Source organism: Schistocerca cancellata, chromosome 4, assembly GCF_023864275.1.
Source record: "Schistocerca cancellata isolate TAMUIC-IGC-003103 chromosome 4, iqSchCanc2.1, whole genome shotgun sequence".
In the NCBI taxonomy this organism is placed as follows: Eukaryota; Metazoa; Arthropoda; class Insecta; order Orthoptera; family Acrididae; genus Schistocerca; species Schistocerca cancellata.
Window position 1 is genome coordinate 360946046 of NC_064629.1, and position 27303 is coordinate 360973348.

Genomic DNA, 27303 nt, shown 5'->3' on the forward strand with positions numbered 1-27303 from the left:
GCAGGAGCTCATTTCAAATAACACAGACTGATGCAATTACAAACTATAAAAGAGCACGTAATATCAAAATTTGATAGAGCGAGGTCATATAGATCTACCATTCGCTAATGGCATATGCAAATGTGGTCACTAGAAGCACCTAAATTGATTGGCTTGGACAATTTCAAAGATTCCGTTCCTTTTACTGATGATCTTAAGGCTGAATATGGCATCTCTGCCAGGCCTAATACTACATTTGTCACATGTAAGGACATGGAAGATGATAATAGTATATGTCAGAAGGCACAATAGTTTGTGGAGTAAGTGAACATTTTTATGACAGAGTAGGTTGTGGAGAAGGGAAGTGTTTGGAACAATGACCAGAGTCAGTTCCAGTATGAAATGTCTTCATCATCAACACTGCCTCACAGAGGAGAGACAACTACAGCTATTGTGTTGCTGTCTATACATCTGTGGATCTACCCACTCCGTCTTCAGGCCACGAGTGGCCTACCGGGACCATCCGACCGCCATGTCATCCTCATTGGAGGATGTGGATAGGAGGGGCGTGGGGTCAGCACACCACTCTCCCAGTCGTTATGATGGTATTCTTGACTGAAGCCGCTACTAATCGGTCAAGTAGCTCCTCAATTAGCATCACGAGGCTGAGTGCACCCCGAAAAATGGCAACAGCGCATGGCGGCCTGGATGGTAACCCATCCAAGTGCCGACCATGCCCGACAGCCCTTAACTTCGGTGATCTCACGGGAACCGGTGTTCCACTGCGACAAGGCCACTGCCCACAGATACACAATTACTGTGGTTTATCAGTGAGAAACAGGCTAGCAGACAAGTTGTACATATGTTTTCAAGAGGTGCAAGGCACTTTCCACTCAAATATTTCAAAGAAACTCGAAATACCCTGCCCATGAAACATTCATGTGAAGGCAAGTAAAAGTGGAAAAATGACTAAAGAACACATGAAATGTTTTCTAATTTGAGTCCTTGACAAACATGTAACAAGTGAAAAAGAGCCTATTGCTGTGTGATTTCTGGTCAGGTCATACAGGTCATACCCTTCTAGATGCAAGTTTTTCAAACAAAGACCTTACGCTGAAGAGATTGCCTCCAAAAACAAAAAAAAATATTCCCAGTCCTATAATGTTTACTTCTTTCAGCAGTATAATCTATATATCAGAAGGACTGCTGATTTTATAAGACTACAATGTGCCAAACCACAAGTGAAGATACATGATCATTATTTCACCATCAAACTTCACTCTGTGATTTACAATCAATTTTCTGCACCAAAGTGTATGCCTATGTTGCAACATGCTTGGTGAAAGACAGGTTGATATACCTATATCATCATTTGAAAATGCAGTTAATGTGGCTGTTGATACTGGATTGCCTGAATGCGGAAGTGATTTTGAATGTTAAAACGTGGCTTTAGTGAGGTGTACACATTGCTTTCTCACACTTTGTTTTAATCACTTCATCAAGATCCCACATCTGTATTATGAGGACTAATGTAAGCACTATCAGGTGTGTAGGATAATTGTGTTTTGCACTATCAAATTACTTTAAGCACTGGGGTTTTGGCACTGTTGACAGAAAATGTAATGATACACTGGTGTTATTAAATTATGTATAATTTCCCTCCTATGGTATTGGCATCTTGTTACTTTGTTCCTCTCTATTAAAATGACACTTATGGCAGAATGCAACGTTTTATGTGGAAATGGCTCAGACCATTGTTCTTTTTATTTTTTATTTTTTTATGATAGAGTGTTATTTAGTGTGGTTTCATGCAGTTCCAAGCATTCATTGTCAAATGTGTTCCTTGACAGTATAGTGTGGTATTCCACAACTGAAAAAATATTACAGCAGAGCTCCACCATGAAGGTGATGTCCATGAACAGAATGGACAGGCACCAGGAGCCAATGCCTGCACCAGGGCCGTGCAGTATTCCCCTTCCCCACCACCAATACAGTACTCATTTCCAGAGGCACATCACTGGCCCACCTGCAGAGGTGATCACTGGTCCAGTGGCTACATAGAAATGCAGAACATGGCATCCCTACACCTTGCCTGAAGGTGCTGGTTGTGAAACTAACTGAAACATTGTGACAAGGTTATGCCACCACTCAGCTTATTACCCGAGAAGATTTTATCATTGGAATACACTGAGAAAGCCTGTAGTCTACATCTACATCATTACTCCACAAGCCACCTGATGGTCAGTTGTGGAGTATACCTTGGCTACCACTAAATGGTCCCCCCTTCCTTGCTTCACTTCTGAGCAGCATGTGGGAAGATTGATTGTCGATAAGCTTCTGTATTACTTTTGATCTCTCAGATTTTCTTATAATGGTCATTTCGTGAGATATTTGTGGGAGGGAGTAATATGTTGTCCAACTCTTCCCGGAAAGTGTTCTCTAGAAATTTCAATAGTAAAACACTCTGTGACATGCAATGCCTCTTTTCTATCATCTTCCGCTGGAGTTTGTTGAGCATCTCTGTAACACTCTTGCATCAACAAAACAATTCCTTGACAAAACACACTGCTCCTCATTGGATCTTCTCTATCTCTTCTATCAGTCATAACTGGTAAATGTCCCATATTGATGACCAATATTAAAGAACAAATGCCTTGTAAGCCAGTTCTTTCATGGATGAGTAATATTTCCAGAAGATTTTTCCTACGGATCTAAGTCCAGCAACTGTTTTCCCTGCTATTTGTTTTATGTGGTCATTCTACTTAAGGTCAATCTTCTAAATATTTTATGGTAGATACTGTTTCCAGAAACTTATCATCAGTAATGCAGTTGTACAGTAGTGGATTTCTTTTCCTATGTGTGTGCAGTATGTTACATAACCTCTGCTCTGTATTTTTTAACCCAGATGTGTTAGATCCTCAGGGTCATGTGGAATTATTTTTAAGGTATTTGAAAGAGAATAAGAGGGGGGGGGGGGGAAGAGGGAGGGAGGTTGAAGTTGGAAGTGAGTCATGAGATATCCCTAGACTGGCAAGCCAAAAGAGGGCTCTTCATGAAAGGTTGGTGTTCAGATATGAAACCTGCTCTGTCACACATCTTAAACTTATTGCAAATGGTTTGCACTGGCCTGAATATGAATTAAATATATTACTACTACAGCTTTCGTATGAAATGCCTCATATCTATCTCTAATGAGCATGTTTTGAATGAAATATTAAATCCATAACGTTACGTCATCTATGTTCATTATAATGTAAACTCAGAATGCAATTAAACTTCATGAATCACAATAAATAACAAATAAGTTATACTTACTGTACCATATAAATACAGTAATATGATTGATAGAGCCATTCAGGAATGAACATAATACTGAAACTTTTGAACTGGAGATCCATTTGTTGGAAACAATATGAATAAGTAGGAAAGGAAAATGTACAAATAGCTGACAAATGTAACAGGGCAAGGGATAAGTTACTCACAACAATGGCACTAAAGAAAGTATACTGAATACATTTTATGGTTCAATATAAGGCAGTAAAGGTCTGGTGGTTATTGTAAACATGAACTCTGATGGGATTAAGAGAAGAAATGAATTTCTGATCAATACTTATAAGCAGTTGAAATAGTTTGCAAACTGGAGACAACATACTTACAGTTTTTAAACAATATCAAATTACTGCAACAATTGTACAGAACTGACTGAAAATGTCTTGGAAATACCATTTAAACAGAGAACTGGAGATCATTATAACAACATTAAGCAATGATTATTCATCACATGAATTTCATTTTGTTTTCTCTGCTGTATTTTTAAAATGAAGCCTATAATTGACTTTTAAGATTTCTCTTTCTGCTATATCAAGGAAACCGCACCATTCTTTTCAATTATATGGTTTCAGTTTTAGAAATATGAAGTATGGTATACAGTTTACCATGGAAATTGCATCTTTTCCTGAAAAGATATGGATCATCATTTTCTTTACTTTGGCACATATACATGTAGTTTTCTACAATTGTAGCAATCAACCAACAATATTGAGTCACATATTCACAGTCTGTACTCACTATTTTCCAAAATAACTCTGAAAATGAAAACAAAAAACCTAATACTCGTAAAATAGGACACAATAAGTTTTTCTGTGATTCACTTACGTAATATATTTATTACCACTTGAGAAAATAACTAAATTTTTTCTTACACATACCATTTTTAAAATCAGATGAACCAAGGAATAAGATAGAATGTAAATTGTCACTAAATATAAACCATACATAAATGTGTCATGGGAATAACTTAGACAGGCCATTTATATGGCATGATGCAGAATAGTGCAAGGAAATGGCTGTTCAAAGATGATAAAACTTCTTTGTTTAAAGATTTCAGATAATTTAACTACACTATGTGATCAAAAGTAGCCAGACACCTGGCTGAAAATGACTTACAACTTTTTGGTGCCGAACATCGATAATCCTGGAATACAGTATGGTGTTGGCCCTCCCTTAGCATTGATGACAGCTTCCACTCTCGCAGACATATGTTCAATCACGTGCTGGAAGGTTTCTTGGGGAATGGCAGCCTATTTTCAGGGAGTGCTGCACTGAGGAGAAGTATCGATGTTGGTCGGTGAGTCCTGGCACAAAGTTGACATTCCAAAAGTCCCAAAGGTGTTCTATAGGATTCAGTCAGGACTCTGTGCAGGCCAGTCCATTACAGGGATGTTATTGTCTTGTAACCACACTGTCACAGTCCGTGTATTATGAACAGGTGTTTGATCGTGTAGAACCATCAGTGTAGGCCTGTGCTGTGTTAGTGCCAAGCAAAACAACAAGGGGTGCAAGCCCCCTCCACGAAAAACACAACCACACCACAACACCACTGCCTCTGAATTTTGCTGTTGGCACTACACACACTGGCAGATGACATTCACTGGGCATTCACCATACCCACACCCTGCCATCATATTGCCAAATTGTGTACTGTGATTCATCACTCCACACATTTTTCCACTGTTCAGATTGTCTAATGTTTACACTCCTTACACCAAGTGAGGCGTCATTTGGCATTTACTGGGGTGATATGTGGCTTATGAGCAGCTGCTCGACCATGAAATCCAAGTTTTCTCACCTCCCACCTAACTGTCATAGTACTTGCAGTGGTCCTCATGCAGTTTGGAATGCCTGTGTGATAGTCGGGATAGATGTCTGCCTATTACACATTACGACCCTCTTCAACTGTGGGTGGTCTCTGTCAGTCAACAGATGAGATCAGCCTGTACAGTTTTGTACTGTATGTGTCCCTTTATGTTTACACTTCACTATCACATCAGAAAGAGTGGACCTATGGATGTTTGGGAGTGTAGAAATCTTGCGTACACGTGTATGACACAAGTGACACCCAATCACCTGACCACATTCGAAGTCCGTAAGTTCCCCAGAGCACCTTGCAGTAGGTGGCAGCACTATGCACCTAACATGAAAAACGTGTTTTTTGGGGGCGTGTCCGGATACTTTTGATCACATAGTGTATATCCTTCTTTCTGACCATTCAGGCCACGCCACTGAAAACTATATGTGTACTGTATTACTTTCATACTACACATTAATTGCAGAAATAATGTTGAATCCATTAAGACAACAAAAAGATAAATATTACTAGACCAAAATTAATTATTGCCTGGTGAAACAATATTTATTGTCATTAAATAGATGCATTTTTTCACTTGTAGGTATTTGAGGAGAGAATTGTAAAAAATATTTTTTTCTAATATAGTCAATAGATATACAATGAACTAGAGGTTATCAGAATTTTGTTTAAGACACAAAAATCTGTGTATACAAAAAGCTGGTCTCATTATGATATTTTACAAAAAAATTTAATGTAACATATACAGAGAATATTTGTCACTTATTGGGCACCTCTTCATGCATGAAGCTACATTTAACAACACAGAAAGAAATAATTTCATGCATGTGGAATTATAAAACCCACATTTCACCAGCAATTGCTGTATAATTTTTTAAAAGTATGATTGTCTTTTACATCTTATTGAAAGCATGACATGATTCATTTGCCTTTCCTTTTATGTGCACAGATGACTTCAAGTTTGCCTCCTACTACGACAACTGGCAACCCTTTAAGCAGTGCTCTGAGTCGCATTAGCACTGAATACCGGCTACAGTTTGCGTGGCCCCGTGGGGGTCGCACCAAGACAGACATTATGTCAGCTGTTCCAGGCAATGCAGCTAGTGGTCCACCTAGAAAATCTCTCTCTATGGGTGCCATACGTTCTACTGGACCTGCACCTGTCCACAAGAAACGAAGTGCAGACTTTGATCGTGGTGATGAAGGTAAGTACACATTATTTGTTTGTTTATTATGAGTGGCACTTACAGTAAAACTGTGATTTACTTTTATGAATAACTTTAATATAATTGTTGAAAAATTTACTTTTATGAATAACTTTAATACAATTGTTGAAAAGTATGTCATTTTACAACTGGGAAACATATTTTAATCACTCATGACTTACATATCTCATATTTATTCATTGTTACTGATTCCTGTAAATAATATTTTTTTAAATTGTGTGTAAGTAATACTGTCTGTGAAAGCAGTTATCTGATTGGGAAAATATCTGTGTTAGAAGGGGGAATATTATCTGTCTGCTGTACAATGATGCTGCTTTAGACATGCATGCATGCAGATAATTAGCAGTTATGGTATACATTACACATAGAAGTAACAAGGTTATGTACAATTATATCACAGAGCTGGGCATGTTCAAACACACTCGTTATGCTATTTATTTTTTAGTTGATGCACAACATAAGTTTGCCACGCATTTTATCCCTGAAGTCCGTTTGCAAACATAAGGGTGTCAGGAAAATGTGTGTGTGAGAGGAGGAAACTTCATGGCTTGGGGGAGGGGGGGCAGTTATACCCCACTCCCAGTATATACGTGTGTGTGTGTGTGTGTGTCCCACCCTTCTTCCTGCGTTTAATGTTTACATTTTAAGTTCTATTTTAACAGCATAACATTAGATATGATCTTTGGCCTGAGGCTTGTACATCCCATTTCTGTAAATTATTACAGTTCCTTCGTGTCAGTCAGTCCTACATTATTAAGATCCATACCTATTTTCCAATTTCTGCAGTTATCAGATTACTTTCTAGTACAAAAATATGTTTATAGTTATTTTGTATAATTTCTCTATCCTAAAGCTATACTCATTTTTGTTTGAATCCTCAATATTTTTATTTTTTATATGAGTGATATGTGCTGTCTAAAACTGCTGTTGGTCTGTAATTTCATGTTTCTTCTACACTAACACCAATGTCTACTTGTTGCACTGCATATATGTTGGTACTGAACAAATTACATCTTAGTTGCATTACATTTTTCGGTAATTAGTTAGACCAGTGGTTATGTCTCTTGTGGTGTTACCTGTTTGGTGACACTATATCAGTCACATCTACACTATCTGGACAAAAGTGTTTGGACACCCCTATGTAATCCAGAATTGATCACTAGATGTCACAAGACGCAGATCCTCCAGTACAAAAGAAATGGGGAGTATTGTGTTGTCAATAGAGAATCACTAACAGTGGACTGGGTGGGGCAGGAGAACTCAGTGATTTGAACATGGACTAGTATTTGGATGTCACCTGAGTAAAAGATCCATTGGTGACATTTCAACCCTTCTAAAGCTGCCCAAGTTGACTCTTGCTGATGTGACTGTGAAGTGGAAATGTGAAGGAATAACCACAGCTAAACCAAGGTGAGGTAGGCCTCATGTGCTGATGTACAGAAGCCATCAAGCAATTGCAGAGAGTGGTAATAAAAAATCACATGAAATCAACAGAAGGAATCAGTCATGACTTCCAAAGTGCTACCAGCAGTTCAGCTAGCATAATGACTGTGTGTAGGGAGTCAAAAAGTTCGGCATATAATTCCCAAGCAGTACCTCACACAACTCATTTACGTAGTCAGTACTAAGCAGTGCTCAAGGTCCTGTTAAAAGTGACATCACTGAGCAGTGAATGACTGGAAACAAGTGATTTGAAATGATGGGTCACCTTATACCCTGTGGAAATTTGATGGAAGCATTTGGGTTGGACCTGCCATCATATCTAGTGCCAACAATGAGGTGGTGTTATGGAATGGGGATGTTTTTTGTGGTTAGGGTATACTTCCCCTTTTGCACTTGTGAAAACACCAAATGTGGAAGGATTTGGAAACGTTGTACAGCATTATGTACTGCATACAGCAGAGTAACATCTCAGAGATGATGATTGTTTGTATCAGCATGTTAGTGTACCCTTTAATAAAACAACATCTGTGAGGAAATGATTTGAGGACAATAACATTCTTGAGATGGACTGGCATGCCCTGAGTCACGTGCTGAACCCAATGGAATGCCTTTGGGATGAGTGAATGATGTTACTTCGCTCCAGGCACTCCAGACCCCAGCATATGACATCACTAACACTAAAACACTTAACAGCTTTTGTACTCAAACCAATGTCATATTTAATTACAAACTATGTAGGAAAGTTAACCCAACAGCAATAGAGAGTTTTTTAAACCTTGTCAAGGAACAAGAGTGGCAGGATGTTTATAGTGCCGATAACATAGATCATAAATACAATGCTTTCCTTAACACATTTCTCATGCTCTTTGAGAGTTGCTTTCCATTAGAACATTCTAAACAAGGTACTAGCAATAATGGGCAGCCCGGGTGGCTGACTAGTGGGATAAGGATATCATGTAGAACAAATCGGGAATTATATCAAAATGTTAGAAGTAGTCACAATCAAGCTACAGTAGCTCATTAGAAACAGTGTTGTAAGGTGCTTAAAATGATATTAGGAAGGGAAAGAGTATGTGGTATGCAAATAGAATAGCTAATTCACAGGATAAAATTAAAACCATATGGTAAGTTGTGAAGGAAGTGTGTGGTCAGCAGCACAAGGTCGACAATATAAAGTCAGTTCACAGTAAAAATATTTCTGTTACTGGTAAATCAGATATATGTACAGTATTTAACAATCATTATTTGAGCATTGCTGGTGAATTAAATAAAAATTTAGTTTCTACAGGAAATCACACAACTTTCTTGGCAAATGCCTTTCCGAGATTGATGTCTGAAATACTCCTCTGTGATACAGACAAGAGGGAGGTTGAGTCAATAATTAAATCACTGAAAACTAAGAACTCTCATGGTTATGGTGGAGTGTCTAGCAGAATATTAAAGTACTGTGCTGCACATGTTAGCCCTTATTTAGCCATATTTGTAATTTTTCCTTTAGGAATGGTCAGTTTCCTGAGCGATTAAAGTACTCAGTAGTAAAGCCACTTTACAAAAAGGGAGAAAGGTATAATGTAGATAATTTTAGACCTATTTTTATGCCAACAGATTTTGCAAAAGTTATTGAAAATGCTATGTATGTAAGGAGAATTGATCATTTTATATCATACAATTTGTTATCAAATTTACAGTTTGGCTTTAGAAGTCGTTTAACAACTGAAAATGCTATACATATTCTCCTTTCTCTGTGAGGTACTGGATGGGTTAAACAAAAGGTTTCAAATGCTTGGCATATTTTTTTTTATTTAACTAAGGCATTTGATTGTGTTGATCACAAAATATTGCTCCAGAAGTTGGACCATTGTGGAATACGGGGAGTAGCTCACAATTGGTTCACCTCTTACTTTAGCAACAGGCAGCAAAAGGTCATTATTCACAATATTGATAATGGCTGTGATGTGGGATCTGAGTGGGGTACTGTCAAGTGGAGAGTGTCCCAGGGATCAGTGTTGGGGCCACTCCTCTTCCTTATTTATGTAAGTGATGTGCCCTCTAGTATTACGGGTAACTCTAAAATATTTCTGTTTGCTGATGACACTAGCTTGGTAGTAAAGGATTTTGTGTGCAACAGGGGCTGGGTTTCAAATAGTGCAGTACATGACCTCAGTTCATGGCTTGCAGACAATAAACTAACGCTAAATCACAGTAAGACTCAGTTATTACAGTTTCTAACACACAATTAAATAAAACCTGACATTTTAATTTCACAGAATGGCCATATGATAAGTGAAACTGAACAGTTAAAATGTCTAGGTGTTCATATAGATAGTAAGCTGTTGTGGAAAGCCCACTTTCAGGATCTTGTTCAAAGACATAATACTTCCATTTTTACTATTTGAACGGTATCAGAAGTGAATGATCGTTTGACATGAAAATTAGTCTACTTTGCTTATTTTCATTTGCTATTGTTGTATGGTATTATATTTTGGGGTAACTTTTCCCATTCTAAAAGGATATTTTTGGGTCAGAAGTAGGTGGTTCGGACAATAAGTGGTGTGAGTTCATGAACCTCTTGTCGACCTCTGTTCACAAGTCTGGGTATTTTGACATTGGCCTCTCAATACGTATATTCCATTTTGTCATTTCTTGTTATCAATATTAGTTTATTCCCTAGAATAAGCAGCTTTCACTCGGTTAATACTCGGCAGAAATCAAACGTGCATTTGGATCGGACTTCCTTAACTCTTGTGCAAAAAGGTGTGCAGTATACTGCTGCATCCATTTTCAATAAGCTGCCACTCGAATTAAAAAATCTTAGTAGTAATCCATGTGCTTTCAAATCGAAACTGAAGAATTTCCTCATGGGTCACTCTTTCTATTCTGTCGAGGAATTCCTTGAAAAATTAAGGTGATAACATTTACTTAAACTTATGAACTGACTTTTTTAAGGTTCGTGAACATTTTTTTATCTGTTATCATGTTTATGTTGTAATTTCATGTACTGACATGTTCCATGACCTTGGAGATTTGCTCCTCAATTTGGTCCTACGGAACTTGATGAGTAAATAAATAAATAAATAAACTCCCCTTCTCAGTTTCAGCTCTTGAGCAAGAATGGGCTGCCATTCCTCCACATTCAGATACCTCTTTGAAAGTGTCCCCAGCAGAACTCAAATGGTCCACTAATCGGTGTCAAGATTCTTTTGAACAGATAGTGTATGTTAATCACTCTGTCTTCATCCACGATTTTCCTAGCCCTGCATTGGTACATGATGATTGTGAAATTTGTGACATCAAGAAAGTGAAGCACACCAGATAAAAATTTATTTAACTGCAGGAGATGTCACACTAATATTCTTTAACACCTCATCTAGCTATGATAATGGTGTCAGTTTTGCTCAAAAGACAGTCCACATCTTTCTTCAGGTATTCCATATCCAGAAAAAGCCTCTCATTGATGATTACATCTTATAGAGCAGTCCTGACTAAGATTTGTGCTCCCAGAGTGTTCTCGCACTCTGCGAGTGCAGCCGAGTCTGCTCAGCAGTCCAGCTTCCCCCACCATTGGACTGCTCCGAGCAGGTGTTGTGTGAGATGGCTATTTACTGAAGACTGTGTATGCAGGAAACTAAGGAGGATGTGTTTGAAAAACAGTGTGACTACTTCTAAAAGGCAAATATTGCAGCATACTTTTATAAGGAGCACTTTATAAATAATGTTTATTTTCTACTTTTTATTTTTCTGTCAAACCAGTAACTTTACTACTTAATTCAATAAGTACATTAGACGTTGCTAATACAGTAAGCAGAGCTACAAAAGCTTTATATGTATGCATTTAACATTAAGTTGTGATATTTATAAATTTTTACACATTTCTAATTTAGATATGTAATACATGGTGTTACACAGATTAAAATCTGTTAAACCTGAGAGTTGGTGGAACATTCTCAAATTTATATTATAAAAAATGTTAAACCAAACACTGAAATAACTTTAGCGAATGGTCTGTGCAGTCAAATATTTTGTTCTTGGGTTAAGATTTTATAAGTCTTGTAAATTCCCGGACTGGACAAACAGGTCGTTGAGCCAGGTGCTATGCTGTACATCAATCAGGTCCAGTGAGAGACAATGAGGAGATATATCAACAGCCAAAAGTGTGGACTGTTTGTCAAATAAATTGGAATCAGTCTTCAATGTGCAAAGTCTCAGAAACTCTTTGAGAACGCATGGTGAAATGTTTCAGTTATTGAAACAAAATCGGTCATGTCTGATCTACAAATGCCTGCCTTCAGTTCCAGAAAATGTTTCAGGTCATGAACCTGAAGATGATTTTTCCACAAGATTAATTTCTGTTTCATAACATCAATCTTGTTTGACATATCTGTTACCAAATGATTCCTCTCTTGCATTAAAAGACTTAATGAAATCAAACAGTAGGTGATGCACATCATAAAAGATTCTGTCACTGCTTTATTTACCCTTAACTCATGTTTTCCCCTAATGTGACCATCTTAAGTTCCACCAGCATTCACTATCATTCATCAGAAGGCAAGTGCATCATATCATCTTTGTGGCTGGATTTGTAATGATGTTCCAATAAAAGTAAAGCAGTTCGCATTCAAGCATTGAATGATGTGGTTTCTCCACCTTTTTTTTCTTTTCAGACAAGTGCATAGATGCCATGCTATTCTTAATGCAGAGTGTAAATCTAATTTAACGCCACTGGTAGTGTTGGCAAAGTATGACTAGCACACTGAATTGCTCTAGCAGCCTTTGCCTGTTCCTCGTCGCTCCTCAACCCCACTCACCACTGCATTCAGAGTGCTAGCCAGGAGTGTGCCCAGAGTGCCCACACTCGCAGAGTGCTATTTGGCCAGGTCTTTTATAGAGCCTTACAATATAAACCCAAAAGAAATAGGGATATAAGATGGCCAGTTAAAAGATGAAACTGGGGTCAGAATAGGTTTAAAGAAGAAGAGCTACCAAATTGCAAGGATGTAGACTGGTACATTTCACCAGCTGTTCCAAATATTCCCATATACGATTAAGATTAGGTGATTTTGCTCAATCAGACAAGGTTTCATAGGGTGCCTGTGTGTTTGTCAAACTAGGAAGGTATGTTTGCTGCTTTATGAATGAGGTCGTTTGTCACCCTTGGGAGATAGAATTGTTCACAGCACACTCATCATAAAGATGTAGAAGAAAGGGCAACACCTGTTACTGAGACATTGAAATAAACATCATAGTTCATATTCACAGTAAGCTGAATGGTATGAAACATGCCCCCAAAAGATGACAGAACCACAAGTTACCTGAACTACACCTTACACATACTGTGGGTTAAACACCTCATTTGGCTGTTAGTGCACTTAATACCTTGCATCACTTGAAAAGAGCATAATTGTGACTTACTGGACCACAATACATGCCTCCAGTCCACTACTGTCCAGTTTCTGTGTTGTTTGGTCCATTTAAGATTTGTAGCTTTATGTGCTGCTGTTACCAATGGCTTTTTGTGAATTGCCTGACTCCATATGGCTATTAATGCAGTTCCCTTCAAAATACTCACTTATAAACTGGTTGGCATGGATCTCCATTCACAGAAACCAGTAATTCTTGTCAGGTTTGAACCAATTGTCATTGATAATGCCTAAATCTCATCTCTGGTCCCAATCAGTTATAATTTTTTTACAATCACTGTTCTTACTTCAGGTTACATGGCAGTGAATGGCACACAATTATTTATATACACATTGGGCAGGGCAGTCCCTACTGAAACCCTAATAAATGAGGCAACTTCACTGTCAGTGTGATCATAAGCATGTCCAAGCACAATAGTTCCATTCTACCTTTATGTCACTTCTCCACATCAATCATTCTTACTGTGTGCTAATTCCATAGAACTGACTGACACATACACACTACTGCCATGACCTATGGCAATACTGGAGGGTCAAATAAACAACTGGTACCAGTTATACACCACCTGCACCACTCCAATGTGATCAGTGTGCTCCTTCAAGAGGTTGACAAATCTCTTCTTCACTGAGCTTACATGTCATAGTACACCCTTAGGATATCACAGTCAAAAAGCAGCATCTTGAATTTGCATATGAGCAACATGGCAAGTTTGATGGCAAACATGAAATTAGCATAACTTGATCAATTAACAATTCTTAAAATTTTTGATAAAATTTTAAGCATTTTGTGCTTAAAAGAGAGGGAAGAAAGTTAATCAGACAAAACATGGAAGAAGATGACTATGGCCTGACAAGGTTTCAGACCAAATTGACCATTAAGTATGGAAATGGAAGGTAGTTGCAAACAATGTCATTATTACAAAGGGAAGGTATGTAAATATAGTGATAAGGCTTTGAACATTTTTGATTAGTGTAACCAAAAGTCAGATGGCAGTGTTGGTAACCTTAAAAATAGGGTCCAGGGTGCTTCCACAGTTAACTGACTGCAACGGTGCCCTGCCGCAGCATGGGTCAGGTTGGTAGCATTCTTGATGAGTTCACCACAACAATTTTGATCTGTTGATGAAACTAAGGCTTTGTAACATCTCGTAGAGCAGGCTGTGTTCACTTCGTCTGTGGTCATTAGTAGATTCAATTGATCAGTTTTCTGCAGTCATGTGTTCAGCAGTCAGATTACTTTGAAGTGAACTTTTGGTCATCTTCAGTGTCTTAGTCAAGTAACGTGCTTTTAGGTAACTGACCATGCTATTAAGATTGGGTTAACTTTCAACCACTTTGGATGCTGTCCAGCACAGTGACAAATGCACATGACCTACACACCATCAATTTCTGTCGATACGTATGCATATGAATTAGCAGTTATAATGTGATGTTTCACTTGTGGTATGAAATGGAATCTGTTGTTATTTTATCACTTATCTTTCATTTTACTTCACTTATTTACTCACATGTGATGAACTTCATTATTCTCTGGATTCCAAAATAACTGCACTAGTTGCCTTCCCAGTGCTGTATGGGAATTTATTCTTGGTGGATGCCTGAGTACATTGATAACTAGTTTTTAATGACCTTCTGCCCTTCCCCAAACTGTGTTGTATGAGAAATCCTGGTTGACATGATCAGGAAACTTTATTAAAACTGATGTTAGTGACAAATCTGATTCAGAATTTTTGTGCAGAGATTTATTAACCTGGGAACTATGTATAGGAGCAACACATCACAAAATGAATTTTAAGTGACAGATTAGATACCTGAAAATATTCACACAGTTAAGATTAGAGAACTGAACCTTATGGACTCTGGCTAAAAAAGGGGCATGGAATCAAAGAGGACCTTAATGTGTTCCGAGACAAGCTCTCACATAATTTTCTACACATAGGGTGAGACAGCCATAAATTTGTTGATCATTGTAATAGTTACACCGCAGTTGAGGTGGTACTATTGCAATGTCATTCAAACTCTTGCTTGTTGTTTACATGCAAGTCAACAAAGAGTCAACAGTGTTTTATTTATTTATGTTTGTTAATTTAGCTCTTTTTTATCATATGAAGTACAGTATACAGGAGGATATGAAAATTGGCTTAAATCTATTATTTATGCAAAAACATAATCAAAATAAGATGTAGGCCTACATATTACAAAGTACAAAAATATGTATGAGGGATGTTCAAAAGAAAAGGTATGAAACAACATTGTGGGTATAATTGGAGTCTTTGTTCAAATGTAATCACCAGAGGCCTGAGCACAACCGTCCCACTGTTTAACTAGTTGAAGGATTCTGTGTTGCCAGAATCCCTGTGTCTGTGACAACAGCCAGTCCTCTACTGTATTCTTCAGTTCATCATCCAAGTCAAAGTGCTTCCCTTTGAGATGTTTTATAGTGGACCAAACTAGGGTGACATGTCCAGGCTGTAGGGTGATTGCTCAGTCTGTTCGCACTTGAATTTGGCCATTACACCTTGTGTGACCTTAGAGATGTATGCATATGTGTTATCATGCAACAGAATCATTCCCTCCATAGGTAGCTTGGGCCATTTGCTCCTGATGGACTTGTGTAGCTATAGAATGTCTCACAGTACATGTCACAGTTAATGGTTTTTCCATGCTTGAGGAACTCAATGATTATTGGACCTTAGACATTGAAAAAGACAGTGATGACATATGCTTTCATAGCATGCTCTCCTGCTTTATCTCAGGCTTGAAGTGATGGCACCAGTTATTTCCACCAACAATGATCGCCTCCAGAAAAGTAGGATCTTCATTATACTGGAACACATGTTGCAATGGTATCCCCTATATGCAGTTACTTTTGTGATTCACTGAGCTTCTTCAGAAGGCATTACATGCACACCTTCTGGTAACCAAATCTGTCTTGCACAGTTGTCTACACTGTTCCAACAGTGGCCCCCAGTATCACTGCCGACATTTGCATTGTTACACATTGATTACATCTCACCAGGTTGTTCATTTTCTCAATGAGTTTGACTGTGATTACCATGTTTGCTTGGCCTAGTCTCGGGTCATTACTCAAACACTCCCAGCCTTCACAAAAACGGGTACTCCATTTTCTCACTGACTTGTCAGATACAGAGTCTCCCCCATATACAGCTGCCATCTGGCAGTGAATATTGGTCAGTTTAACCCCTTTCATAGTCCAAAATCTGATAATGCCTCACTACTACTCAATTGTCAAATTTTGCAGTGTGACTGTACCTTGCCATGTCAAATGGATATGACACACAACTACCTGTTTCTCTCCTCTGTCATGGGCACAAATCCATGCCACATACTAAATTCACATCCCTAGAAGTCTTGCAGCATTATCCGAAAGTGGTATGTGCAAATTTCAACCAATTTGGTTCTTATGACATTTCATACATTTTCATTTGAATACTCCTTACACATTGAAGTTCATGTACTGAACAGCTGAATAGCAGCAGTGGTACTGTGGATATTCTCCTTTCAATCGAGTATTGTGATTATGTATCTCACAATTTTTTCTTAGACTACTATCATTGTCAGTTACATTTTTTATTATACAGGGTGATTATAATTAAAGTTAAACTTTAAAAACACTGTAGAAATAATATCACTGGTGCAACGGAATATCATCAGAGAAGTGGGAATAAATGGCAGAACAAAAGAAAAAGTGTGAAAATTGATCAATAGATGGTGCTGTATGTGTCAGAATACATAAATGAAAACACCTGTCATTGAAGTTGGTATATACATGCCAGGTACACGGCTTTTCTTCGTCTGCAATGTTTGCCATGACTGCCTCAATGTAGGATTGTGCTCTGCTTGTAAAGCTGTATTGCAAGAATGATGACTGTGCACACATCATTTTGCAGAAGTTCCAGACAATGAAGGATTCGGAAAAAGGCATTGGTCCGATGACTGCCTTGGGTGTGGAGAAAATGATTTGGAAATTTGAAAAGACAGGTTCTTTTAGTGTGCAACCTGATAGAGGGAGGAAACGAATTGATTTGTCATCAGTGGAAGCATTGGCCACAGCAATGCAGGTGGAGACGAGTGGTGGTGTGCAAACGTGTAGTGCACGGAGAATTGCCGAACATTGGACATACCCATGAGCACGTTGCTTAAAATCCTACGAAACATCCTTCTTTACTATCCATTCAAAATAACCTAAGTGCCCAAGTTGTTTCCTGTTGGTCTGCCAGAAGGAGAGACCTTTGCTTTAGAATTTCTTGCTCGCATGGAAGTGGACAATGATTGGCCGTGGAAGATTTTGTGGACAGGCAAAGCCCACTTCCTTCCGACAGGATATGCCAATACACAGAATTGTTGAATATGGGCAATGGAAAATCCACACAAAAATCAACCAGTACCACTTCATCCTGAAAAGGTCACTGTGCGGTGTGGGTTTATGGAATCATTTATCATAAGGCCATATTTTTTCAAAGAGACAGGTGCTTCCGGTCCTGTTACCTGTACCATCACTGGCAAGCACTATGAGTGTCTTTTGCACAATCACATCATTCCAGGTCTCCAACAGTGTGGATTTGTGGATGGGATCATTTTTATGCAAGATGGCACACCTCTGCACATTACAAATCCAGTTAAGCAGCTGCTGAAGTGCCATTTCGGAAATGCTAGAATTATCATCCACCATTTCCTTAGAGCCTGGCTGTCCCAATCACCTGATCTTAATCTGTGTGACTTCTGGCTGTGGGGCTATCTGAAAGATGTGTTCAGTGTTCTGATTGCAAACTCAGCTGCATTGAAGGCACGCATTGGGCAACACATTCTGAACATGACCCGGAAACACTTCAATCAGTTATGGAACATCCTTTTTCTTGATTTCAACTTGTTGCAGAAAATGGTGGACAGCATATTGAACATGTTTTGTGGCAGTCACACAGAATTTAATAATCCAATTTGATTTTAATTGATGCTTTTTATGTGGGTTATAGCTTCAGGACAACTAAAAACTGATGCAAATGATGCTTTTTATGTGATTTTTGGCCTCAGGACAATTAAAAACCAATTTTTCCTATCTGATGTGATATGACCTTGCCATAGTTGATGGGCTTACGTAACTAACAGTATCACACCTGTACACCCATGTACACTGAGTTGTACAGTCTGATTATTGTCAAATGTACATTTTACACATTGCTGTATGATTCATTTGTCACCTGTAGTTGACCACTATTAAATTATGATGCTTACAGTGTCATCTATTGCTACATTTTGTAACTATTTATTTTTCTTCTGCCATACGTTTCCCCCCCTTCTCCGATAATATTCTGTTGCAATTTGATGTCATCTGACAAATGGTGTCATTTCTACAGCAGTTTGAAAGTTTAACTTTAATTATAATCACCCTGTACATTAGTGTGTTTATAATATACATGCATGGCAACAGCAGCACTTTAAATATTTTAAACAATTCTTTACATGAATGTCTATCTCTGCTCCTTATACTGACCCTAATGGGTTTTGATTCTGAGTTGCTCGGGAAATTCCCCAGACTATGAGACTATATTTCAGATGCATATTAAAATATGCATAGCAATCACTAATTACTGACTGGTCACTTACACATCCTTTAGGGACTCTTAAAGGATAACAACCTGTACTCAGTTTTGAATTGATGTATTCAATATGTTTGTCCGCTTTAGGTCACTTTGTATCCAATTACCATAAAATTTTGTTTCCTCCTTATTTACACTGGACTGATACTTGATGGTTACATCAAGGTAACACAGGATGTTATTTTAGCAGCTGAGTCTATTTGTGATTTTATACCTATATGTCTTTGCTTACTTTTTACTTGGCTTAAGTCCTTTGTTAATTACTGGTAAGTTTCTGACCAACAGTATCCCAGGAATTTTTGATTGATTACATTTTAGACACATGTGTAATTCAAGGAACCAGTGACAGTGATACCTTTCATTCCTGAACCAGGCTTTCCCATTCCTCATGTTACCACTTGAAATGCAGTATGTAAAATTGCCTCAAGTAGGGGCAGTACATTGGGATCTGAAACTTCCCTTATGTAAAGGTTGCTGGAATGGATGCGCCAACAATCACACTTAACATTCATCCACGACAGCACTCTAGCACTCATCCACGGAAGCTGTAACACTGTGGTTACCACAGCATCTAATGCATATGGGGTCATTATTATAGAATAGCTTGAAGTGGCTTGTCTGAAAACACTACAGTAAACAATACTGTTATACTACGACAATCTCATTTGAACTGACCATCACACACTGATAACTGTTTTCTCATTTCCATGTCATTTCACAGTTAATCACTTACTAACTGTGTCAGACACTGATCTTTCAGGGCAAGCTTCAGAGCCTAGGTGTATGCCATCTTTCTGTAACATAAATTATGTATACACTTCTGTTTACTTTAGACACTATTACATATGTGATATGATAAGAGTCAATACTGGTTTTGCCCATACATTAGCCATCTTCAGATTGTATATGTCATAGGTGTCATTTGGCGTACAAAACATTCACAACTACCACCTGTGATGTATAGAAACTGAAGATAGCTAATGAATGGCCAAGACTAGTAATGACTATTACTATATTATAAATGTGAATATGTCTAAAGTAAAAATAAAGGTGTATAATTCATCAGTCACTCCACTGACAGAAAGTCATTTTTTCCTAAATTGCTTATTGATGCCACACACACTGCTCTAGATATCCTCCAGATTTGCATTTATTAGGCTACTCTTTCTGGGTGTTGCAATTTTCACAAACTTCATGGTATATTCCACAGAGTCTTCCATCTATTGTTAATTAAATTAATTGTAAAATGACACAATATTCGCTTTTGTATGTAAGAGTTGAGTAGTGTTTACAGTATTGTTCTCAATTTTGTAATTGTAATTGTTGTATAAATGAGTATTAGCACCCTACATAATGACTACATGGTTCTTCTTATTAAATTCTCCCCTTAAAAAGCCTATAATGTTGATCTTGTGTGAGAAACCTTCCAGAACCATGCCATGATTGCAGCCATGTGCAAGAATTTTTTGGCTATTTCCAAGTATATTAAGTCTATTTTTCTTATTTTGTCTGTTAATTTGCAGTCAGTGTTCTGAGATTACATGTGATCTGGCCAGTTTGACCAATACCAATTTATCTGGAAATACCTATATTTATCATCTGCAATTTACAGCTTATGACATTACACTTCAGTGCTAGCTGAAAGCTTCCACAGGTAGGGAGCTGCTGGTTGGTGTGAATGAGGTATGTCCTGTCTAGCACAATAGCCACTGGTGTGGGAAAGCATTTTAGGGGCTGAGAGTGATGGTTAAGAGACTGGGAAGTCCCAGAGACAGATGCTAATATGACCCATGTCCTTAGAAAACAGAGAAAGTCAAGTATTACAAAACTACTTCCGTTTACAACAAGATATGAACTACAGTCTAAAAATGAAATTAGCACACTGATTGCTCCATATCAGTGTGACAAGTGCAGTGAGACTAAGGACTCATCTGAACTTCAGAAACTCTGCATGCCACAAGAAATTTAATTGAATTTTATATTATTGTTCACAATGTAATTATATTGTAAAACAAAACATGATAAGGACACCAGTAGTAAATCAGATGATAATCAAGAATGTTATCCAGAATATGTAAGCAACACAGTCTAGTGTCAACTATATCATGGTTTCAGCACCACTTTTAATTGAAGAGTGACACATGAATCGGACTTAATTAACTCGATTGCAAGTGAATGCTGATACCAACAACCATGTGCGAGATGTCAATGCACAGCATTTATGCCACAATATTGTACAGGCAAAAATATACATCATAGATGTAATAATACTTGAGTAGTGTTAGAATATGACTTGTGACATATGAATAAGGCTTAACATAAAGTATTACTGAAATGGTAAGTAGATTTAACCAGTAGTAAGGTCAGTTGAAAATGACGACCTCCCTACATTAAATACAACTCGTAATAAAACATTGGATGATCATATAACCTATAATAGTAAAAGTACACTTATAAAAGTGTAATTTTGCAGTGCTAGCATGACAAGCCATTGGAAAAGGTAGAGCAGCTCAGACAAATAAGAGCAGAGAGCTGTGCTCTAGGGAGAGGGCATTTTTGCAGTGAGTGGTTTTTAACAATAAGTCAGTAGTTTTTTAGAATGAGTCTTCTAGAACAGAGATGTTGTGGTGCTCTCTTGTTGTTGGAAAGTTTGAGAGTGCCATTTGAGAGTGATAGAGACTGTTCACAGACTGTTGCTCGTAGAAATTTTCGTGGGACAATGAATTGCAATTGACAGTAAGTAAGGAATCACTATAGTTCTTCCAGTGAGGTTTACCAGTGCAGTGCTATTGTAACTGGGGTATGTCTATTATAAGAATAAACACAAGTTTAAACTTCATTGTGGGATGCATCATTGGTGATTTCTCAAATCAACTTCCAAATGTATGGACTGGTTTTCAGTGGAGCATCTGGTCACAGGAGCTCACCATGATAGGTTTCTAGTGCAGTGGGTGTTCAGTCTCCCCCTAGACAATGAAGAAGAGCTGATCATGTGGGACTGTACATTTTAGGAATATACTGGGCTAAGCAGTAGCATCAGGTTTAATAAAGCATTAGCATCAGGTTTAATGTGGAGCTGGAGGCTCATGAGCATTATTAGCAACATGAAAGACCAGACCAATTACAAGCTTACTGTCAGATATTTCCTTTCATTACTGTCTGCTCAGTGTAAAGTTGCAATATAAGCTAGCCTTGTGCCCTATTCCCTGAAAATAATATTTATTTTTTAAAATAAAGAAACTGTTTAAAACAATGCTGTAGTTTACTTTTTATTTGTTTTTATTGATGAAGAGTTAATGGTTGTACCAAGCTTTCTAAATGTTATTTGTCAGGTTCAGCCACAGCAGGTGTCCTTCCCCGCCCTTTCACAATCCAAGCTTGAGCTCTGTCTCTAATTATCTCACCAGTGATGGGAAATTAAAGCATAATATTTCTTCCTTCCTTTCTTTCATCTGCTTTTAAAAGTGTTGAAAAACAGTAGTAAATCATATATTATGTCTAGTGATTGAAGGATAGGAAAAAATGAAGTAAGTGTATAAACTGTTACTTGCATAGAAAACTAATATTGCTTCTAAATATGTATTACAAGTGTTACAAATTTAAGTAAATGACTAGCCCCACTCACATCTGATGTGCCTTATGCTTCCATACACACTAACACTCTGCCATTAATCCTACCTGATAAGGGTCCCAGACTAATGAGTACCGTATTTACTCGAATCTAAGCCGCACTCGAATCTAAGCCGCACCTGAAAAATGAGATTCGAAATAAAGAAAAAAAAATTCCCAAATCTAAGCCGCACCTGAAATTTGAGACTCGATATTCAAGGGGAGAGAAAAGTTTTAGGCCGCACCTCAAAATCGAAACAAAGTTGGTCCATTGTAATATGAGACACAATTTAGGTCGAATGAATGACGATACAGCTACAGTAGTTTGGTTCGAGTCGTAAGCTTAGCAGTTAAGCTTTACCAGGTAGCCATTGCTATGCGTCAGGCGCTCTGTCATTTATACGGATACCCTTCCTTTTTCATGTGCTTCGTCTGGTTTGAATCGATTGCTTATTTTGCTTTGATGTGATAAGTGCCGTTTTCTATGTTATAGGTGTTTACGTCAGTCACTCTAAGCTGAAAATGCATTACTGTACTGTGTCATGAGTTGTTTGTCGCATTCTGATACTGCGTGTTTACGGCCTGTCGCTGGTCGCTTTTGTGCGCGCTACCGCCGCCTTCAATTAAAAAAAAGAGGAATCGTCTCATTAGCGAAACAATGGCAAGAGACTGCTATTTGTAGTTAATTACACTGCTGCTTTCTTTGATAATGATCAACAAGAACCAAATCATAGACTGCGTATGATAGAACATGTTCTGAACGAGAGTTTGGCGAAAATTTTTCTCCGTTTGAAAATCTTTGCACCCGCTTCTTTAGTACATCAAATTCTGCACAGAAATTAGTCATCTTAGATTTAAAAATCTAGTCAGTTGCCATGCTTCATTTCTGACTGTATCACTATTAGGCATAAGAGTAATACGAATATAAACATGACACGATACGTATATTCTTCCGCGTTTGCTGTTGTCTCACTCTAGTTTCGTAGTTTATTAGGCAGACAGGATTTAAATGAGATAGAAGCAAACACGAAAGAATACAAGGCAAAATGTTTATAATCGTATTATTCTTATGGTGAAGAGAATACTGCATGTGATTCACATTTCATCAGGTTCCTATTAGCAACCATCTCTTCTCACAGGTAGAAAAAAATTCAGAACGTAGAGTTGGCCATAGTGACAAAAATCCCAGTCTTGCCAGTCGGATTTTTGTAGTACATTGAAATTCTGCTACATTCGAAGATGAACAATACGGAATTTGTATTTACTTCATTGGATAACGTATGAAAATGCAGTGGTCGAAACTCGGGCGTAGAAAAAAAGCTCGTCTTGCAATTTATTTTTTTTAAATTTTATTTACTGATGCTGATGTTTTGGCGCCAGTATTTATCTTTGTGCCTACATAGGATGCCTGTGTAGTGCTACATATATATGCGACGGCAGAAGTTAGTTGTGGCGGCACTTACCAACATTTTTCAGAACTTCCGCTTGCTTTGCACTCGATTCTAAGCCGCAGGCGGTTTTTTGGATTACAGAAACCGGAAAAAAGTGCGGCTTAGATTCGAGTAAATACGGTAGACCACAGACCTTCAGGTTAAAACCTATTCTTTTCCTGAGTTCCTAGTTGCAAATAAACTTTGTGCTTATGCATTTCATGACTATTTAAACTTGAAACTGTTACTTTTATAGCACCTAAAACAGCCTATTTCGACATTAATACTCATTTTTCCCTATTTGAGCTTTAAAATCCTAAAAGCCACTTATTACCTTAATGTAACATAAAATTATGGTGTTTTCAAAAGATTAGAATTGCATAAAAATTGGGTAAATCACATAACGAATGAGGAGGTACTGAATAGAATTGGGGAGAAGAGGAATTTGTGGTACAACCTGGCTAGAAGAAGGGATTGTTTGGTTGGATGCATTCTAAGGCATCAAGGGATCACCAATTTAGTATTGGAGGGGAGCATGGAGGGTAAACATCGTAGAGAGAAACCGAGAGATGAATATACTAAGCAGATTCAGAAGGGTGTAGGTTGCAGAAGGTACTTGGAGATGAAGCTTGCACAGGATAGAGTAGCATGGAGAGCGAGATCAAATCAGTCTCTGGACTGAAGACCACATCAACAACAACAAGAATCAAACGTGTAAGGACTGAAGGACATATTTTTAAAAAAGAAAAAACAGCATGTAGCTCATAGAATCATAACCAACTGCCTGTTTCCACATAGTAAGATATTCGTAGGCCATGAACTAACCTCAGTTGGGAAAAAAAAGGAAAAAAAAACACATAACAAGGGGAGAATTAAAATTGCCTAACCATTGTAGTTAAAATAACCATCATCTCTTACCTTGTTTATACACATACTCTCATTGTAGGAAAGTGAGACTATTGTTGAATTTTTGTTGTCCACCCAACAAACTAAACTAATATGTCATGCTCTTCAGTTTGGACTGTTAGCTGAACCATTAGATGTTATTTGTAAATCTGTTGCATTTTTGCCTTTTGCCAGCAGTATATCCTCAAAAATTTCAAGATTTTTTAGAATATCTGATATTAAAAGGTAATTATGCCATTGGTTAAGATTAGAGCCCATCTTTGATCAGTATAGGATGATTTTGGACTGAGTGAACCCGAAGTATATAAAATTCCATGTCATTGTGGGACAGATTATATTGGCCAAACTATCTGTATTATTCAGGACGGATGTGTAGGAAACCATCATCACACTCATTTGTCCCACCCAGAGAAATACACAGTGGCAGAACACTTTCTTAATGAAGTGCTTCTCGCTACTGGGAATGTGTTCTGAAGCAATGTATTGAAATTTGATTATCTCATAATATTATTAATAAGGATAAGGGTTTCCTTGTAAGTAAGACATGGAATCTGGTTTTATCTGATATTAAAGTTGAAATATTGTGTCAAGATGACTGCATCATCTGACTGGCTACCCGAGAAGATTGTCATCAAGCGCAGATGTGTCAGCAAGAGTAACTACTCAGTTACTGATGCAGTAAAAAAGAGCATCTGAAAGGTGAAGTTAAGAAATCCTGAAGCAATCAAAAGAGATGATCAAACGGAAAAACCATGATGCATGTCATTGCTGCTTCACCATACCAGTGACATGAGCACGCCCAGCATAAATACTAATCCAGTCCTGGTGGATTTATATTCGCTTTCAGTGCTCCTTTTGAGAGTGGAGCATTATGTCAGTCAACCCTCGACTCACTTTGATGGTTCCAAACTTCCATGAAGCACCAATTCCTGTTGGAGGGACTTAGCCACTTTGAGCAGCAGTACCTACTACTGACTAAACGCTGATGGGGTGTTATGACTCACCATCCAGCTGATCTTCTAAAGGTCTGACAAGCAGGGCCTAGAAGCAGATCATCATCCATCATCGTGAGGGTGAGCCATTGCTGCCACTCACCCTGGTTCCTGCAGCAAACACTGATATTGCCAGCCCCTCTCCCCTAATGGGAGGCTGTGGCCCTCTTCTGAAAGGCTACTCACACTCCAAGCGGGACTGGAGGGTGTCTCTCCTGGGTGTTGATCTTCAGCATCAACGAGAACACTCCAGAGATCAACTGGCAGAGCTGCAGAACACTGTCTCCCATGCTGACTGTGTCGGTGGTACTACCCGGGTTGTCGTCCACCCATGACGTAGCAGCCTGCAATATGAGCTGTTGTTGTGACTCCGAGACTGCAAGGTGTGCATGTCTCAGCACCTGCTGGCCTGATATGTGCTCCACCAGTGTGTCAAATCTGCCAGCATCCTGCAGAAGATAACTGTTTACTTGTGATTAGTAGCTATATTACTGACAGTAATGTTTTCTTAGCACTTCTGAGCATCTGACAGTTCCTTACTACTGAATCCTGCACAGCACAATCCTGATGACTGTAGGGGCAATGGACCAGTCCTCTGTATCACGCATACACTTTTTGCAGTCTTCTGTTCTACTGGCAATGCTGTCTGATGGATGTTGCTCTCCAGTTCCCATTAAACGAATGCTTATTTGGACATTACTTATTTTGTTTTTGCTGTGGTATCATGTACCTTGTGTCCTACTTCTCCACACTTGCAACATTCTGGCTGGTGGCATTGCTTTCTGATGTGATCCATACTCCCAAATTTGTAACATTTTACCTCAGAGGAAGAAACATTGTAGTCTCTCTGTCTCTGAGTAGCAATTTCAGTTTCTTCCAGCTGTGTGTTGATCATAATAGTAGCAGGCAAATTACTTGGGTTTTCCATCCTGACCCTTCTGGACATATCGCCAAAAATACCCCTCAGAAACACTTTTAGAACCCTATTGTCTACCTCATCCAGGATGACTCTGTCAGTCTCTGCATTTCATGTTAGTTCATAATTTTGAGAACTGGTCTTCTTAATCCTGTCTGAGTAGGACTCCACTGATTCACATGTTTCTGTGACAAGCACCTGAGTTTTTTGCTAAAAGACCTTGTGCTATGTTGTTTATGATAATGCTGGACAAGTCCGTCAGCCAGCTCCTCAAATGGTTCTGCCTTACTTTGTGTCACCCACTAATTGTAGCATAACCATATTCACAGGAGTTTCGTCTGACCCTTGTTTGGTGGCAGCCCTCACTTCATTAATGAAAACAAACGCATTCTTGGTCATTTTCCCCAAACCCAGAACTAAGAGATTAGCCACTACAAGATCAACATAAGGGCCACCTGTATTCAATAAACCTTTGACCTTTTCTGAATTGGATCATGCTTGCCCACTAGTAACTTGCAATGCTTCTACAAGCCTTCGTAATCCAATATTACTCCATTTATATTCAGCTGTAGTTTCCAACAACACAGCCATCTGCCTTTCATGGATCCCACCATCTTGTGT

At 38.3% G+C, this 27303-nt stretch overlaps 1 protein-coding gene across 1 annotated transcript in view; it reads left to right on the forward strand.

Moving 5' to 3' along the window:
• Window positions 1-27303, forward strand: part of LOC126183857 (microtubule-associated protein 1A-like) — a 610220-nt gene that overhangs the window by 321891 nt on the left and 261026 nt on the right. Inside the window, exon 4 of the mRNA XM_049926148.1 lies at window positions 6075-6330. Within this exon, the coding sequence (XP_049782105.1) occupies window positions 6075-6330 (256 nt within the window). The remainder of the gene's footprint in view (window positions 1-6074; window positions 6331-27303) is intronic.